This window comes from Pseudophryne corroboree, chromosome 8 (genome assembly GCF_028390025.1).
Source record: "Pseudophryne corroboree isolate aPseCor3 chromosome 8, aPseCor3.hap2, whole genome shotgun sequence".
Classification (NCBI taxonomy): Eukaryota; Metazoa; Chordata; class Amphibia; order Anura; family Myobatrachidae; genus Pseudophryne; species Pseudophryne corroboree.
This window is the reverse complement of record NC_086451.1, coordinates 389,374,743-389,394,047: the sequence shown is the minus strand read 5'-3', so window position 1 is coordinate 389,394,047 and position 19,305 is coordinate 389,374,743. Positions and strand designations below refer to the sequence as shown.

At 47.1% G+C, this 19,305-nt stretch overlaps 1 protein-coding gene across 2 annotated transcripts in view; it reads left to right on the top strand.

The window, feature by feature from the left end:
- LOC134947842 (uncharacterized) overlaps nucleotides 1–19,305 on the top strand; it is a 100,418-nt gene that overhangs the window by 19,719 nt on the left and 61,394 nt on the right. For both annotated transcript variants that reach the window (XM_063935699.1, XM_063935698.1), the window contains exon 2: nucleotides 5,349–5,482. In XM_063935699.1, coding sequence (XP_063791769.1) covers nucleotides 5,349–5,482 — 134 coding nt within the window. The remainder of the gene's footprint in view (nucleotides 1–5,348; nucleotides 5,483–19,305) is intronic.

The following is a 19,305-nucleotide window of genomic DNA, read 5'->3' as shown; positions in this document are numbered from 1 at the left end:
ATGGCCCGACACACTCTAGTTACACAATGGCTAGGCTGAAAGGCCCTATGTGTCAGCTAGGATGAGAATACCAAGCATGATCAGTCTGGTTTACTACAGAGACTACAGATTCTGCCAGTGGAATTATGGCTAGATATCCAAATATTGGCCCTCATTCCGAGCTGTTCGCTCGCAAGCGGATTTTAGCAGATTTGCTCATGCTAAGCCGCCGCCTACTGGGAGTGAATCTTAGCATCTTAAAATTGCGAACGATGTATTCGCAATATTGCGATTACACACCTCGTAGCAGTTTCTGAGTAGCTCCAGACTTACTCGGCATCTGCGATCAGTTCAGTGCTTGTCGTTCCTGGTTTGACGTCACAAACACACCCAGCGTTCGCCCAGACACTCCTCCTTTTCTCCAGCCACTCCTGCGTTTTTTCCGGAAACGGTAGCGTTTTTCCCCACACGCCCATAAAACGGCCTGTTTCCGCCCAGTAACACCCATTTCCTGTCAATCACATTACGATCGCCAGAACGATGAAAAAGCCGTGAGTAAAATTCCTAACTACATAGCAAATTTACTTGGCGCAGTCGCAGTGCGGACATTGCGCATGCGCATTAAGCGGAAAATCGCTGCAATGCGAAGATTTTTACCGAGCGAACAACTCGGAATGAGGGCCATAGTCTCATTATAGTTCTATTAGATCCACAAGATCTCAGGGAAGGCTAAGGAGAAGAGTCACTGAGTAGAGCCAAAAGTAACAGGCCTGGGAACAATGCAAGTTACAATGTGTCGTTCTGCCAAATAAAAGTCACTTTGGAGAGGTGTGAATGACACCGAGGGCCTGATTCATAAGTAGATGCTAATACAGTAGCGACTTGTCTCAGCTGCTACTATGAAATTATGCTAATGCCACATCTGATGGTCTTTGTCTACTGAGACACCCACCAGCTGCAAGCTCTGTTCTGCTGCTGTGCACAAATAGTCACGCTACTTCCCACCTTATGGAGAAGGTGATGGCAATCTGCAGAAAGGAAAAGTGTCAAGCGGTTGGGGAGCTTGTCAAAAGCTTTGACTTCTGGGTAAAAGCTAACTAGCGATGGTCATCAAGGAAGCCCCCATCAGTGCTTTTAGCATTCCTATTGTGGGTAAGGTAGGACTGAACTGGGGGGTGGGAAGATCAATAAAGAGGGCAGAATATGGTGGATGCTGGGGATGGACCTAAGCACTGTTCCTCTTCACCAGATAGAAGTAAAAAAACATTGCCTCTTAGCAATGGTGGAGAATTAATGGATCTCCACCATCAATGGCAAAACCATCGGCCATTGGTGGCAAACGGTCATCCATAATTATAAACCCCATCCACTAACCAAATGGAAAAGGGAGAGAACTAATGGGTGGTAGTGGATAGAAACCCAAAACCAAAGGGAGTTATTGCTATGAGAGTGCTGAGGTCTGCAGTGAAGGTGAAGTGCAAACTACTCAATCAATCTCATTTAGTCCCGGTAGCAAAGATTTGGTTATGGCCTCCTACAGTCCAATGAGAGTGCATGTGGAGATTCTCTGCAGAGGAAAGAAACTTCTTCAAAACATGTTACTAGTGTGATGAATTAGTCCTCCAACTGTAGGCGTACAGCTATATCAATGATACCTTGTAGTTGCTGCAAGGTTGCTCTGACTAAAGAGAAAACAGTGAGAAAGGGGAGATTGCATCATACGATGGAGCCCTTATCTTCCGTTGCATATAATAATGGAAAGAAGTATAAAGCAGTAGCATGGGCAGACCAAAGCACAGCTAGAAGTTATGACTAATATTGGTCTGGTGTAAGAGTTTGTTACGTAGAAATGGGATAATACCTTTTTAAGAAGGGCAAAAGTAAAGTCCAGGTGGAATATGTGTAAGTCAAGTTCATGTTCAGTGTGGTTGAGCAGAGTCCAGAGTGATGAGTTGGAGCTCTACAAGACAGAGATGTTACAAGATCCTAAAGAGTCGATAAGTTGGTGTGAAGTACTAAGAATGCAATGCATTTGTTTGCGCAGTTAAGCAATTTTTTTGCAACTGCAATCATGAAAAGTCCAGAAAACCCCTACTGCACTTCCGGTACTCTTACTGTTGCATATGGACTCACTTGCAAAAGAGCTAGCAGCAGAAAACCATAGGGGGTCCTGAGTGTGGACTGAGTGGTGGCCTGAAGTGGTCGCAAAAAAAGTCCTTCTCATGGCGAGTCAGCGAACGCGGTTGTCTTCTCAAATGCAGAGCCACAGCCACAGAGGCTATGTTTAGAGGAATTTCACAATGTGTCAGCCATAGGCTTTCGCGAGTGTCGATGGTACATGCAATGGAGATCGATGGTGGAGTATCCAGAACCACCAATGCAGTTGCACTGTTTGCTGACTTTGAAAGTGGGTGTCTCAGCGCATGTACTCGCTAACGCACACTGGTGCAGAAGCAGGGTCGGACTGGCCCACAGGGGTACCAGGGAAACCACTGGTAGGCCCCACTGCCTGAGAGCCCACTCCTTCCTCTAGGGATCAGGTTCCAGACTGTGCACTTGTATTATACATGGTAGATATGTTGCATTATACTCAGTGGCGTAACTAGAAATTTTTCTCCCCCAAGCCAAAAAATTCTTCGGCGCCCCCCCCCCCAGAATTGGCACTAGTAAAGGGACAAATATGCGCGCCCAAACAGGGTGTGTGACTTCGTTGAAATGGGCGTGGCTTCGCATAAAGGGGCGTGGCATTGCAGGAAAAGACTACCTTATACCCCAGTTTTGCAACCTGCACGCCCAGACGTTAGCCACCACAGGAAAGAAAAATAATCCTGATTCATGCCCCTTACATTATTTGTCATTTTTCCTCCTTATAGTAATGCCCAGTATACATTATGCCACATACTGCAATGGCCCTTAGACATTATGCCACACACAATAATGCACATGACACAATATGCACACACTGTAATGCCCCCGACACATTATGCCACACACCGTAATGCCTGTGACACATTATGACAGGAATCGCAATGCCCGTTATACATTATGCTACACACTGCAATGCCCCTGATACATTATAGCACATACAATGTCTGTGACACATTATGACACACACTGCAATGACCCTGAGACATTATACCACATACCACAATGCTCGTGATATAGTATACAACACACCGTAATGCCTGACACATTATGACACACACCGCAATGTCCATGATACATTATGCCACACACCGTAATGCCCATTACACATTAAGTTCTACAGTAAGGCTTCTAATTACTTTTAAATTACCTGCTCGTTGCCAGGGGTTTCATGCTCTTGGTTCCATGCACGGTGCCAGGGATTTTCATGCTCAGGGTGTCATGCTCGTTGCTAGGGGGTAGTGCTTGTTGGTAGGGCTGTGCTCCCAGTGCCACATATGCCCCCAGTGCCATATATTCCCCCACAGTGCCAGATACATGCCCCCAGTGCCAAATATACCCCCCCAGTGCCATATATGCCCCCAGTGCCAGATATTCCCCCACAGTGCCAGGTATATGCCCCCAGTGCCAGATATTCCCCCACAGTGCCACATATGCCCCCTCAGTGCCTGCTCCCCCCAGTGCCAGATATCCCCCCACAGTGCCAGGTATTTGCCCCCAGTGCCAGATATTCCCCACAGTGCCACATATGCCCCCTCAGTGCCTGCTCCCCCCAGTGCCAGATATTCCCCCACAGTGCCAGGTATTTGCCCCCAGTGCCAGGTATTCCCCCACAGTGCCACATATGCCCCCTCAGTGCCTGCTCCCCCCAGTGCCAGATATTGCCCCACAGTGCCAGGTATATGCCCCCAGTGCCAGATATTCCTCCACACAGTGCCAGATATTCCCCCACAGTGCCGCCAGGTACATGCCCCCAGTGCCAGATATTCCCCCACAGTGCCTGCTCCCCTATCCCCCCCCCGCCTCCTTTGTGTTGGAGGGACACGGAGGACACAGCGCGCGCCTCTCCCGTGTCCTTCCTGGCTCTCCTGCGGGTCTAATAAAGGAAGTGCCGGTTCGTGAGCCAATCAGAGCTCACGAACGGCACTTCCTTTATTAGACCGGCCGGAGAGCCAGGAGGGACACTGGAGAGGCGCGCGCGGTGCCCTCCGTGTCCCTCCAACACAGCAGCGGAGGGAAGGAAACCGCAGATTGACATGCTCGTCCGCATGTCAATCTATTCTAAGTCAGTGGCGCCCCCGCAGCCCCTCGCCCCCAAGCCACCGCGAGGACTGCGGGGGCAGTAGTTACGCCACTGATTATACTGCTCTAAACTATTGTGTATTTTAAGCCTCTGTGGAGGCTGGCCACACCCCCTTTGTAGGCTGGCCACACCACAAAGTATGGGCCCCTATAACTGCATTCCCCCGGTGGGCCCTTCATGTCCCAGTCCGACACTGTGCAGAAGAGGAAGAAGCCACCACTGCAGTAAATGCGCTTTTTCTTGTATGGTGTTTTCCTGCTTACATTTGGGGAGCAAACATGTCCAGCTCTCCATGACGCCACTACGTTCATCAGTTATGTCTGTGCACCATTTCACCTGTCTCCCCTGGGTTTCATCTTTAATCACACCTGTATGTGCAGGGACCTCTATATACCCAGTCTGACTCATGCATCACGCATGGAAGAGAGAGACTGAGCTACAGATAGGTGTTTGACCTAAGGGTATTGCCAAACTGGGGTCAATGAGGATGTGCCACCACATCACAGATCCCTGCAAATTGGTGGTTACACTTTATCTTAGCAAAGTCTATTACCATATATGAATTTATTGTTTGTCTCTGCATGAGTGGGGGAAAGCATTTTATTGCTTGCATATTATGTTGGGTGTGGTATGTTATGTTCACATTAATAATGTTGACATAAGAATGACCATGTAGACATCCATCGTGTCAACATGGATGAAATGTCATCCTGACATTCTGGGTCCCGGTGGTCATATGAGGGGGCTCAGAGCCCTTCCCAGCAAGGAGTAAGAAGTAAAGAGATAGCTTACATTATTACTTTGGAGTACGGACTAGGCAAAATAGGTGCATGCTCAAAGGTTGGGCCATGCAAGTGTGGGCTACAATGGTCTACCACCATCTAAAGAAGCTTTTCAGAGTTTGGTAAATTACCAGTTACCGCACTCCGCATAGACAGCTATGGGGACTGTGTTAGCAACCATAATAAAGGCCCCTATACATAGACAATGCGGCAAGCCTCCAAAAATGTCTTTTTTTTTAGGTATTAACAAAAACATGGTTTCATGTTAATTACGCGCCTAAGTGAATTACTTTTTGTTAAAATAAGATAATATGTGAAATGTTACAAATCCTCTAAATTATTACTTTCTCCCTCCACAGAGAGCTGGGTTGCGTTCAGAGACGGAGAAAACGAGAAGGCAGATGGGCAGGAAACACACATATCGCAACATGGTGGACGCTGGTGGTGTGAAGACAGCACAGAGTTGTGTACGAGAGAGAAGTCTATAGACAAAGTGAGCCTGAAAGAAATATACCACAAGAGTAAATGTTTACAATGATCTGATCAGCTGTTTAACCTTATAGCAGTGTTTCCCAAACTGTGTGCCGTGGCTCCCTGGGGTGCCTCGGGACACTTGCAGGGGTGCCTTGGATTAGTGGTCCAGGACCAATTCAAATTATTTATGGTCAATGTAATAGGCAAAACTAGTGCTAGTAGCTGTCAGTCATAAAATATGTGGTCAAACAGAAGCAAATCTTGTCCCTCACCACACAACTGACCCTAAGGATGACATATAAACACAATCTACTTAATTTAATATTTCTTTCTAAATTTCTCAATAAGAAATTTTTGGCCTAGGGATGCCGTGAAAAAAATTCTGATACTCTAGGGCGCCGTGATTCAAAAAAGTTTGGAACCCACTGCCTTATAGCATCAATTCAATTAGGCGCAACTACGTTGCGCCCGTAAGTGCAGCTATATGCCACCGGACCCGTAGATTTTTGTTCACGGCCACATGAGAGTAAGAATGGGCTGTGAAGGGATCCATTACTACCTGTAACCATTGTAAGTTAATATCTAAATCATAAATAAGATGTGGTTCTCTTCAAGAATCTGCTTAGTAAAGCCATACACGTGTACATCTGCAAAATGAATGAGCTCGGTACTAGACTTGGGTTGGTGCATATATTGGACCTGATTCAGAGGTAAACGCAGTCTTATTACACAACAGCATCTGTGTCTTTATGCAAATGCTGCGACCGATTCTCTGCCTACTGAGACGCCCACTGGCAGATGAGGCATTCCGTTACGGAATGTACTAAGATACATCATCATTGCAATATCAGTCTCAACATCATAGTTTGCACATACCCTATGGCAGGTGCTATTTCTCCAGCTGAAAATGGAAAGTGCGTCTGGCTAGAACCCTGGTTACCTCTCAGGAACGCCCACTGCCTGTCAATCTCTCTGAATGCAATTTAATTTCGTGTCTCAAAACAGTAACCATTGGGACGCTGCAATTCTGATACTCCTCTCACATGCTCATACACTGTGATACCTGGGAGAATTCCATCTAAAGAGACAGGAGATCGCAGGGGCGATATTCAATTGATGCTGTTTATTGTGTTGATTGCGCTCATTAGCATCAGGTTTAGCCACGAAAAACAGGTAAAACCTGACTAAACTAATGGACGCAATTGCAAAAAAAGTGCCACTTGGGTGCCCAAACGGGACAGTTTTCTCACATTTCAGCTCGCCAGCACAGGGAAGCTGCAAGCTGAAATATGTCTCGCTTCAGCTCAGTGCGCCCAAAAGGAGCAACAATTGAATTGTTCCATTGGGCGCCATCTAGTGGCGGCTGTGGGGAGAAACAATTGAATTCCCCCCTGAGCGTCAGAAGCAATCCCTCGCACATTACATTCATCTCAAGTGACGTTTTCACTGGTGAAAGTATATAACACTGGTGATTTAGCATGTACAGTATGTTTATATGCTGATATACGATATGATATATAAAAGCATTGCACAGTGGCGATGCTTTTGTACCTGGTGAGTAGCTCCCTGCCAGCGCAGCTCCTGCGCTCTGGCAGGGAGCTACTGGCCGCGTCCTGGGTTGCAGCGGCTGCGTGTGACGTCACTCAGCCGCCGCGGCCCGCCCACCCAATGGTCCGGACATGCCTCAATTGTCCGGACCTCGCCCCTCCAACGGCATTCTAAAACCATTGTCATGCCCCCTCCCACCCCGCAACCGCCTCTGCCTGTCAGTCAGGCAGAGGCGATCGCAGCCCAGAGATCTCACTGGGCTCCTGGGGTGTGCACGCGCAGTGCGGATGCTGGGCGTGCACACTCTACAAAGATTCAGACTGCGATCACTGCAGCGCAGTCTGAATTAGCCCCACTGATGTAAAGCGAGTAGAGCGCCCCCTGAGGAATTATCCAGTATTAGTACTGAGGCAACGTGTCCTTTCCGGGTGTGCCTATGGGGCTGATACAGAGTCGCCCACTGTATGACCGCTTTAGTGTATTTTTCCATGGTCGCATCTGTGACTTTATGCTAATATACATGTGCGTCTGAAGGTGCATACAGTCCATACACACGGAGAGATTTTGACTGAGCATTTTCCCTTGAACTGCCAGTAGCAGATATGGACTAAGCGTGCAAGCAATTTTGGCTATGGGCGATTTTGGCTAACTCATTCAAGCAAGGGGATGCTTTTTCTTTTCCAGCGACCTACACAGTCTATTTTTTGCAGCGATAGCGACCTGGCGGGAACGTGCATCGCTATCGCTGGCTGTGTACACACAGAGCGATATGCACTAACTTTCTGAGTGATTTTGACTATAGTCAAAATTGCTGAGCTATATCGCTCCGTGTGTATGGACCTTGACCGTGCAAGGACTGAGACATCCACAATGTGCGTCTTTAGATGCTGCCACCATACGCACCATCAGAACTAGCACCTGCCCCATGTGATGCGCTGATCCTCCATCTGATTATGGCCTACAATGTAAGCGATTAAAGGGCCGTACTGAAGGGGAGATTTCCCCAGAGATGTGTGCTGAGCGGTCTAGCACAGACCGCTCAGCACGCATCTCTCTGTGCTGAGCGAGGGGCAGACACGGGGGGGCGCTCATTTCACCCAGCGTTGAAATGAGCGACCTGCTAGACTGTGCCTGCATGCAGGCCAATCTAGCACCGGCGAAAGCGACACGCGGGACTGCGCATCGCTGTCGTCGGCACCCCTACACACGGAGCGATGTTCAGCTAATTTCTAAGCAATCTAGTCAGATTGCTTAGAAATTAGCTGAACATCGCTCCATGTGTTCCCCCTTTAAGTGTTACAACCATTTATGTGGCACATCCGCGACACTCCCGTAACAAACCCATAACATAGTGCATTTTAATGCGGGTGAATAGCCGTGGGATCCAGACAAAGGGTTGACAGTCAACAGGTCAACATGCATTACATCGACATGACAGTGGTCGACACCGCAAAGGGTCGACATGCAGGGTTTTTTTATATTTAATTTTTTTCAGCTTTTTCATGCTTTACCGTCCATGTGGACTATAATTGGGAATAGTAACCTGTGCCAGGCGGAGCGAGGCACTTTGCCCGAATTATGGGGAGTGAAGTGAGTCATGCGGGAGGATTCGGTACACTTACTGGGGTACAACGTGCTAATACAGAGAAGATTACAACAAAACTAACTAAAAAAAGAATGTTGACATTTTCCTGTGTCGACCTTTCCTGTGTAGACCTTTAGTCAATGTCAACCTTTTGTTAATGTCGACCTTGTGCATGTCGACATTTTGAGGTCGACCTATACACTGTCGACCTAATAACTGTCGACCTTGTATACCACGCCCAATAGCCACCTCCCATTCACTGTCCAATACATTCCCAATAGGGATGTAGTTGGAATCCCGGCGATCAGAATCCCGACGGTCAAAATACCGACGCCAGAATCCCTCCCGCCAGAATGCCAGCAGCGCCGCCATAGCTATTCCCACTACTGGGTGTCCACAACACCCATGGAGTGGGAATAGATCCTGTGGCTTGCCCTCCTGCCGGCATTCTGATGGTTGGGATTCCGGCGGTCGGTATTTTGACAATTGCGATTCCGACCGTCGGGATCCCGCACCCAACCCACCCAATACATTTTCGACCGTGCAACTCTGTGCTCACACACCGTGAGATGCACACCCTGTGTGACATTGTAGCCATGCGCAGATGAAAAACATTGGCCCTCATTCCGAGTTGATCGCTCGGTATTTTTCATCGCATCGCAGTGAAATTCCGCTTAGTACGCATGCGCAATATTCGCACTGCGACTGCGCCAAGTAATTTTACAATGGAGATAGTATTTTTACTCACGGCTTTTTCATCGCTCCGGCGATCGTAATGTGATTGACAGGAAATGGGTGTTACTGGGCGGAAACAGGCCGTTTTATGGGCGTGCGGGAAAAAACGCTACCGTTTCCGGAAAAACGCAGGAGTGGCCGGGGAAACGGGGGAGTGTCTGGGCGAACGCTGGGTGTGTTTGTGACGTCAAAACAGGAACGACAAGCACTGAACTGATCGCACAGGCAGAGTAAGTCTGAAGCTACTCTGAAACTGCTAAGTAGTTAGTAATCGCAATATTGCGAATACATCGTTCGCAATTTTAAGATGCTAAGATACACTCCCAGTAGGCGTAGGCTAGCGTGTGTAACTCTGCTAAAATCGCCTTGCGAGCGATCAACTCGGAATGAGGGCCATTGTTCATTTGTGGGACATATCAGCACTGTGTGTGGCTCAGAATCAGGCCCTATGAGGTAAATTTACTAAGATGGGAGTTCTATTTAAGATGAGATGTTGTCCACAGCAACCAATCAGGTTCCAAGTATTATATTCTAGAACATAGGTTCTCAAACTCGGTCCTCAGGAGCCCACACAGTGCATGTTTTGCAGGTCTCATCACAGAATCACAAGTGAAATAATAAGCTGCACCTGTGGGCCTTTTAAAATGTGTCAGTGAGTAATTAATACTAGTGATGTGCACCGGAAATTTTTCGGGTTTTGTGTTTTGGTTTTGGGTTCGGTTCCGCGGCCGTGTTTTGGGTTCGACCGCGTTTTGGCAAAACCTCACCGAATTTTTTTTGTCGGATTCGGGTGTGTTTTGGATTCGGGTGTTTTTTTCAAAAAACCCTAAAAAACAGCTTAAATCATAGAATTTGGGGGTCATTTTGATCCCAAAGTATTATTAACCTCAAAAACCATAATTTACACTCATTTTCAGTCTATTCTGAATACCTCACACCTCACAATATTATTTTTAGTCCTAAAATTTGCACCTAGGTCGCTGGATGACTAAGCTAAGCGACCCTAGTGGCCGACACAAACACCGGGCCCATCTAGGAGTGGCACTGCAGTGTCACGCAGGATGTCCCTTCCAAAAAACCCTCCCCAAACAGCACATGACGCAAAGAAAAAAAGAGGCGCAATGAGGTAGCTGTGTGAGTAAGATAAGCGACCCTAGTGGCCGACACAAACACCGGGCCCATCTAGGAGTGGCACTGCAGTGTCACGCAGGATGTCCCTTCCAAAAAACCCTCCCCAAACAGCACATGACGCAAAGAAAAAAAGAGGCGCAATGAGGTAGCTGTGTGAGTAAGATAAGCGACCCTAGTGGCCGACACAAACACCGGGCCCATCTAGGAGTGGCACTGCAGTGTCACGCAGGATGTCCCTTCCAAAAAACCCTCCCCAAACAGCACATGACGCAAAGAAAAAAAGAGGCGCAATGAGGTAGCTGTGTGAGTAAAATAAGCGACCCTAGTGGCCGACACAAACACCGGGCCCATCTAGGAGTGGCACTGCAGTGTCACGCAGGATGTCCCTTCCAAAAAACCCTCCCCAAACAGCACATGACGCAAAGAAAAAAAGAGGCGCAATGAGGTAGCTGTGTGAGTAAGATAAGCGACCCTAGTGGCCGACACAAACACCGGGCCTATCTAGGAGTGGCACTGCAGTGTCACGCAGGATGTCCCTTCCAAAAAACCCTCCCCAAACAGCACATGACGCAAAGAAAAAAAGAGGCGCAATGAGGTAGCTGTGTGAGTAAGATAAGCGACCCTAGTGGCCGACACAAACACCGGGCCCATCTAGGAGTGGCACTGCAGTGTCACGCAGGATGTCCCTTCCAAAAAACCCTCCCCAAACAGCACATGACGCAAAGAAAAAAAGAGGCGCAATGAGGTAGCTGTGTGAGTAAGATAAGCGACCCTAGTGGCCGACACAAACACCGGGCCCATCTAGGAGTGGCACTGCAGTGTCACGCAGGATGGCCCTTCCAAAAAACATTCCACAAACAGCACATGACGCAAAGAAAAATTAAAGAAAAAAGAGGTGCAAGATGGAATTGTCCTTGGGCCCTCCCACCCACCCTTATGTTGTATAAACAGGACATGCACACTTTAACCAACCCATCATTTCAGTGACAGGGTCTGCCACACGACTGTGACTAAAATGACGGGTTGGTTTGGACCCCCACCAAAAAAGAAGCAATTAATCTCTCCTTGCACAAACTGGCTCTACAGAGGCAAGATGTCCACCTCATCATCATCCTCCGATATATCACCGTGTACATCCCCCTCCTCACAGATTATCAATTCGTCCCCACTGGAATCCACCATCTCAGCTCCCTGTGTACTTTGTGGAGGCAATTGCTGCTGGTCAATGTCTCCACGGAGGAATTGATTATAATTCATTTTAATGAACATCATCTTCTCCACATTTTCTGGATGTAACCTCGTACGCCGATTGCTGACAAGGTGAGCGGCGGCACTAAACACTCTTTCGGAGTACACACTTGTGGGAGGGCAACTTAGGTAGAATAAAGCCAGTTTGTGCAAGGGCCTCCAAATTGCCTCTTTTTCCTCCAGACTGCCCTGCATCACCGCCAGCGGGTGGGCTCGGAATTCTGAGCCTTTTCCTCGCACCCCCAGTTGCGGGAGAATGTGAAGGAGGAGATGTTGACAGGTCGCGTTCCGCTTGACTTGACAATTTTCTCACCAGCAGGTCTTTTAACCCCAGCAGACTTGTGTCTGCCGGAAAGAGAGATCCAAGGTAGGCTTTAAATCTAGGATCGAGCACGGTGGCCAAAATGTAGTGCTCTGATTTCAACAGATTGACCACCCGTGAATCCTTGTTAAGCGAATTAAGGGCTCCATCCACAAGTCCCACATGCCTAGCGGAATCGCTCCGTGTTAGCTCCTCCTTCAATGTCTCCAGCTTCTTCTGCAAAAGCCTGATGAGGGGAATGACCTGACTCAGGCTGGCAGTGTCTGAACTGACTTCACGTGTGGCAAGTTCAAAGGGCATCAGAACCTTGCACAACGTTGAAATCATTCTCCACTGCACTTGAGACAGGTGCATTCCACCTCCTATATCGTGCTCAATTGTATAGGCTTGAATGGCCTTTTGCTGCTCCTCCAACCTCTGAAGCATATAGAGGGTTGAATTCCACCTCGTTACCACTTCTTGCTTCAGATGATGGCAGGGCAGGTTCAGTAGTTTTTGGTGGTGCTCCAGTCTTCTGTACGTGGTGCCTGTACGCCGAAAGTGTCCCGCAATTCTTCTGGCCACCGACAGCATCTCTTGCACGCCCCTGTCGTTTTTTTAAAAATTCTGCACCACCAAATTCAAGGTATGTGCAAAACATGGGACGTGCTGGAATTTGCCCATATTTAATGCACACACAATATTGCTGGCGTTGTCCGATGCCACAAATCCACAGGAGAGTCCAATTGGGGTAAGCCATTCCGCGATGATCTTCCTCAGTTGCCGTAAGAGGTTTTCAGCTGTGTGCGTATTCTGGAAAGCGGTGATACAAAGCGTAGCCTGCCTAGGAAAGAGTTGGCGTTTGCGAGATGCTGCTACTGGTGCCGCCGCTGCTGTTCTTGCGGCGGGAGTCCATACATCTACCCAGTGGGCTGTCACAGTCATATAGTCCTGACCCTGCCCTGCTCCACTTGTCCACATGTCCGTGGTTAAGTGGACATTGGGTACAGCTGCATTTTTTAGGACACTGGTGAGTCTTTTTCTGAGGTCTGTGTACATTTTCGGTATCGCCTGCCTAGAGAAGTGGAACCTAGATGGTATTTGGTAACGGGGGCACACTACCTCAAGAAATTGTCTAGTTCCCTGTGAACTAACGGCGGATACCGGACGCACGTCTAACACCAACATAGTTGTCAAGGCCTCAGTTATCCGCTTTGCAGCAGGATGACTGCTGTGATATTTCATCTTCCTCGCAAAGGACTGTTGGACAGTCAATTGCTTACTGGAAGTAGTACAAGTGGTCTTCCGACTTCCCCTCTGGGATGACCATCGACTCCCAGCAGCAACAACAGCAGCGCCAGCAGCAGTAGGCGTTACACGCAAGGATGCATCGGAGGAATCCCAGGCAGGAGAGGACTCGTCAGAATTGCCAGTGACATGGCCTGCAGGACTATTGGCATTCCTGGGGAAGGAGGAAATTGACACTGAGGGAGTTGGTGGGGTGGTTTGCGTGAGCTTGGTTACAAGAGGAAGGGATTTACTGGTCAGTGGACTGCTTCCGCTGTCACCCAAAGTTTTTGAACTTGTCACTGACTTATTATGAATGCGCTGCAGGTGACGTATAAGGGAGGATGTTCCGAGGTGGTTAACGTCCTTACCCCTACTTATTACAGCTTGACAAAGGCAACACACGGCTTGACACCTGTTGTCCGCATTTCTGTTGAAATACCTCCACACTGAAGAGCTGATTTTTTTGGTATTTTCACCAGGCATGTCAATGGCCATATTCCTCCCACGGACAACAGGTGTCTCCCCGGGTGCCTGACTTAAACAAACCACCTCACCATCAGAATCCTCCTGGTCAATTTCCTCCCCAGCGCCAGCAACACCCATATCCTCCTCATCCTGGTGTACTTCAACACTGACTTCTTCAATCTGACTATCAGGAACTGGACTGCGGGTGCTCCTTCCAGCACTTGCAGGGGGCGTGCAAATGGTGGAAGGCGCATGCTCTTCACGTCCAGTGTTGGGAAGGTCAGGCATCGCAACCGACACAATTGGACTCTCCTTGTGGATTTGGGATTTCGAAGAACGCACAGTTCTTTGCGGTGCTTTTGCCAGCTTGAGTCTTTTCAGTTTTCTAGCGAGAGGCTGAGTGCTTCCATCCTCATGTGAAGCTGAACCACTAGCCATGAACATAGGCCAGGGCCTCAGCCGTTCCTTGCCACTCCGTGTGGTAAATGGCATATTGGCAAGTTTACGCTTCTCCTCCGACAATTTTATTTTAGGTTTTGGAGTCCTTTTTTTACTGATATTTGGTGTTTTGGATTTGACATGCTCTGTACTATGACATTGGGCATCGGCCTTGGCAGACGACGTTGCTGGCATTTCATCGTCTCGGCCATGACTAGTGGCAGCAGCTTCAGCACGAGGTGGAAGTGGATCTTGATCTTTCCCTAATTTTGGAACCTCAACATTTTTGTTCTCCATATTTTAATAGGCACAACTAAAAGGCACCTCAGGTAAACAATGGAGATGGATGGATACTAGTATACTTATGGATGGACTGCCGAGTGCCGACACAGAGGTAGCTACAGCCGTGGACTACCGTACTGTGTCTGCTGCTAATATAGACTGGATGATAATGAGATGAAATCAATATATATATGTATGTATATATAATATCACTAGTACTGCAGCCGGACAGGTAGATAATATATTTATTAGGTAATGATGACTGATGACGGACCTGCTGGACACTGTCAGCTCAGCAGCACCGCAGACTGCTACAGTAAGCTACTATACTATAGTAGTATGTACAAAGAAGAAAGAAAAAAAAAAACCACGGGTAGGTGGTATACAATTATGGATGGACTGCCGAGTGCCGACACAGAGGTAGCTACAGCCGTGGACTACCGTACTGTGTCTGCTGCTAATATAGACTGGATGATAATGAGATGAAATCAATATATATATGTATGTATATATAATATCACTAGTACTGCAGCCGGACAGGTAGATAATATATTTATTAGGTAATGATGACTGACCTGCTGGACACTGTCAGCTCAGCAGCACCGCAGACTGCTACAGTAAGCTACTATACTATAGTAGTATGTACAAAGAAGAAAGAAAAAAAAACCACGGGTAGGTGGTATACAATTATGGATGGACTGCCGAGTGCCGACACAGAGGTAGCTACAGCCGTGGACTAACGTACTGTGTCTGCTGCTAATATAGACTGGATGATTGATAATGAGATGAAATCAATATATATATATGTATGTATATATAATATCACTAGTACTGCAGCCGGACAGGTAGATAATATATTTATTAGGTAATGATGACTGACCTGCTGGACACTGTCAGCTCAGCAGCACCGCAGACTGCTACAGTAAGCTACTATACTATAGTAGTATGTACAAAGAAGAAAGAAAAAAACAAAAACACGGGTAGGTGGTATACAATTATGGATGGACTGCCGAGTGCCGACACAGAGGTAGCTACAGCCGTGGACTAACGTACTGTGTCTGCTGCTAATATAGACTGGATGATTGATAATGAGATGAAATCAATATATATATGTATGTATATATAATATCACTAGTACTGCAGCCGGACAGGTAGATAATATATTTATTAGGTAATGATGACTGATGACGGACCTGCTGGACACTGTCAGCTCAGCAGCACCGCAGACTGCTACAGTAAGCTACTATACTATAGTAGTATGTACAAAGAAGAAAGAAAAAAAAAAAACCACGGGTAGGTGGTATACAATTATGGATGGACTGCCGAGTGCCGACACAGAGGTAGCTACAGCCGTGGACTAACGTACTGTGTCTGCTGCTAATATAGACTGGATGATTGACAATGAGATGAAATCAATATATATATGTATGTATATATAATATCACTAGTACTGCAGCCGGACAGGTAGATAATATATTTATTAGGTAATGATGACTGATGACGGACCTGCTGGACACTGTCAGCTCAGCAGCACCGCAGACTGCTACAGTAAGCTACTATACTATAGTAGTATGTACAAAGAAGAAATAAAAAAAAAAACCACGGGTAGGTGGTATACAATTATGGATGGACTGCCGAGTGCCGACACAGAGGTAGCTACAGCCGTGGACTAACGTACTGTGTCTGCTGCTAATATAGACTGGATGATTGATAATGAGATGAAATCAATATATATATGTATGTATATATAATATCACTAGTACTGCAGCCGGACAGGTAGATAATATATTTATTAGGTAATGATGACTGATGACGGACCTGCTGGACACTGTCAGCTCAGCAGCACCGCAGACTGCTACAGTAAGCTACTATACTATAGTAGTATGTACAAAGAAGAAAGAAAAAAAAAAAACCACGGGTAGGTGGTATACAATTATGGATGGACTGCCGAGTGCCGACACAGAGGTAGCTACAGCCGTGGACTAACGTACTGTGTCTGCTGCTAATATAGACTGGATGATTGATAATGAGATGAAATCAATATATATATATGTATGTATATATAATATCACTAGTACTGCAGCCGGACAGGTAGATAATATATTTATTAGGTAATGATGACTGATGACGGACCTGCTGGACACTGTCAGCTCAGCAGCACCGCAGACTGCTACAGTAAGCTACTATACTATAGTAGTATGTACAAAGAAGAAAGAAAAAAAAATACCACGGGTAGGTGGTATACAATTATGGATGGACTGCCGAGTGCCGACACAGAGGTAGCTACAGCCGTGGACTAACGTACTGTGTCTGCTGCTAATATAGAGTCTAGACTGGATGATAAATTATTGATAATGAGATGAAATCAATATAATATCACTAGTACTGCAGCCGGACAGGTACTATATATATTTATTATGTAATGACTGATGACGGACCTGCTGGACACTGTCAGGTCAGCAGCACCGCAGACTGCTACAGTAAGCTACTATAGTAGTATGTATAAAGAAGAATGAAAAAAAAAAAACCACGGGTAGGTGGTATACAATATTATATATATATATATATTATATACAATTATATATATATATATATATATATATATATTAAACTGGTGGTGATTGATTATTAAACTGGTGGTCAGGTCACGTTGCAACTTGCAACTAGTACTCCAAGTCCTAAGCAGACAATCACAAAATATATTATTATACTGGTGGTCAGTGTGGTCACAACAATGGCAGTGTGGCACTGACTCTGGCAGCACAAGTGTGCACTGTACTAGAGATGAGCGCCGGAAATTTTTCGGGTTTTGTGTTTTGGTTTTGGGTTCGGTTCCGCGGCCGTGTTTTGGGTTCGACCGCGTTTTGGCAAAACCTAACCGAATTTTTTTTGTCGGATTCGGGTGTGTTTTGGATTCGGGTGTTTTTTTCCAAAAAACCTAAAAAACAGCTTAAATCATAGAATTTGGGGGTCATTTTGATCCCAAAGTATTATTAACCTCAAAAACCATCATTTCCACTCATTTTCAGTCTATTCTGAATACCTCACACCTCACAATATTATTTTTAGTCCTAAAATTTGCACCGAGGTCGCTGGATGACTAAGCTAAGCGACCCTAGTGGCCGACACAAACACCTGGCCCATCTAGGAGTGGCACTGCAGTGTCACGCAGGATGTCCCTTCCAAAAAACCCTCCCCAAACAGCACATGACGCAAAGAAAAAAAGAGGCGCAATGAGGTAGCTGTGTGAGTAAGATAAGCGACCCTAGTGGCCGACACAAACACCGGGCCCATCTAGGAGTGGCACTGCAGTGTCACGCAGGATGTCCCTTCCAAAAAACCCTCCCCAAACAGCACATGACGCAAAGAAAAAAAGAGGCGCAATGAGGTAGCTGTGTGAGTAAGATAAGCGACCCTAGTGGCCGACACAAACACCGGGCCCATCTAGGAGTGGCACTGCAGTGTCACGCAGGATGTCCCTTCCAAAAAACCCTCCCCAAACAGCACATGACGCAAAGAAAAAAAGAGGCGCAATGAGGTAGCTGTGTGAGTAAGATAAGCGACCCTAGTGGCCGACACAAACACCGGGCCCATCTAGGAGTGGCACTGCAGTGTCACGCAGGATGTCCCTTCCAAAAAACCCTCCCCAAACAGCACATGACGCAAAGAAAAAAAGAGGCGCAATGAGGTAGCTGTGTGAGTAAGATAAGCGACCCTAGTGGCCGACACAAACACCGGGCCCATCTAGGAGTGGCACTGCAGTGTCATGCAGGATGGCCCTTCCAAAAAACACTCCCCAAACAGCACATGACGCAAAGAAAAATTAAAGAAAAAAGAGGTGCAAGATGGAATTGTCCTTGGGCCCTCCCACCCACCCTTATGTTGTATAAACAGGACATGCACACTTTAACCAACCCATCATTTCAGTGACAGGGTCTGCCACACGACTGTGACTGATATGACGGGTTGGTTTGGACCCCCACCAAAAAAAGAAGCAATTAATCTCTCCTTGCACAAACTGGCTCTACAGAGGCAAGATGTCCACCTCATCATCATCCTCCGATATATCACCGTGTACATCCCCCTCCTCACAGATTATCAATTCGTCCCCACTGGAATCCACCATCTCAGCTCCCTGTGTACTTTGTGGAGGCAATTGCTGCTGGTCAATGTCTCCGCGGAGGAATTGATTATAATTAATTTTAATGAACATCATCTTCTCCACATTTTCTGGATGTAACCTCGTACGCCGATTGCTGACAAGGTGAGCGGCGGCACTAAACACTCTTTCGGAGTACACACTTGTGGGAGGGCAACTTAGGTAGAATAAAGCCAGTTTGTGCAAGGGCCTCCAAATTGCCTCTTTTTCCTGCCAGTATAAGTACGGACTGTGTGACGTGCCTACTTGGATGCGGTCACTCATATAATCCTCCACCATTCTTTCAATGTTGAGAGAATCATATGCAGTGACAGTAGACGACATGTCCGTAATCGTTGTCAGGTCCTTCAGTCCGGACCAGATGTCAGCATCAGCAGTCGCTCCAGACTGCCCTGCATCACCGCCAGCGGGTGGGCTCGGAATTCTGAGCCTTTTCCTCGCACCCCCAGTTGCGGGAGAATGTGAAGGAGGAAATGTTGACAGGTCGCGTTCCGCTTGACTTGACAATTTTCTCACCAGCAGGTCTTTCAACCCCAGCAGACTTGTGTCTGCCGGAAAGAGAGATCCAAGGTAGGCTTTAAATCTAGGATCGAGCACGGTGGCCAAAATGTAGTGCTCTGATTTCAACAGATTGACCACCCGTGAATCCTTGTTAAGCGA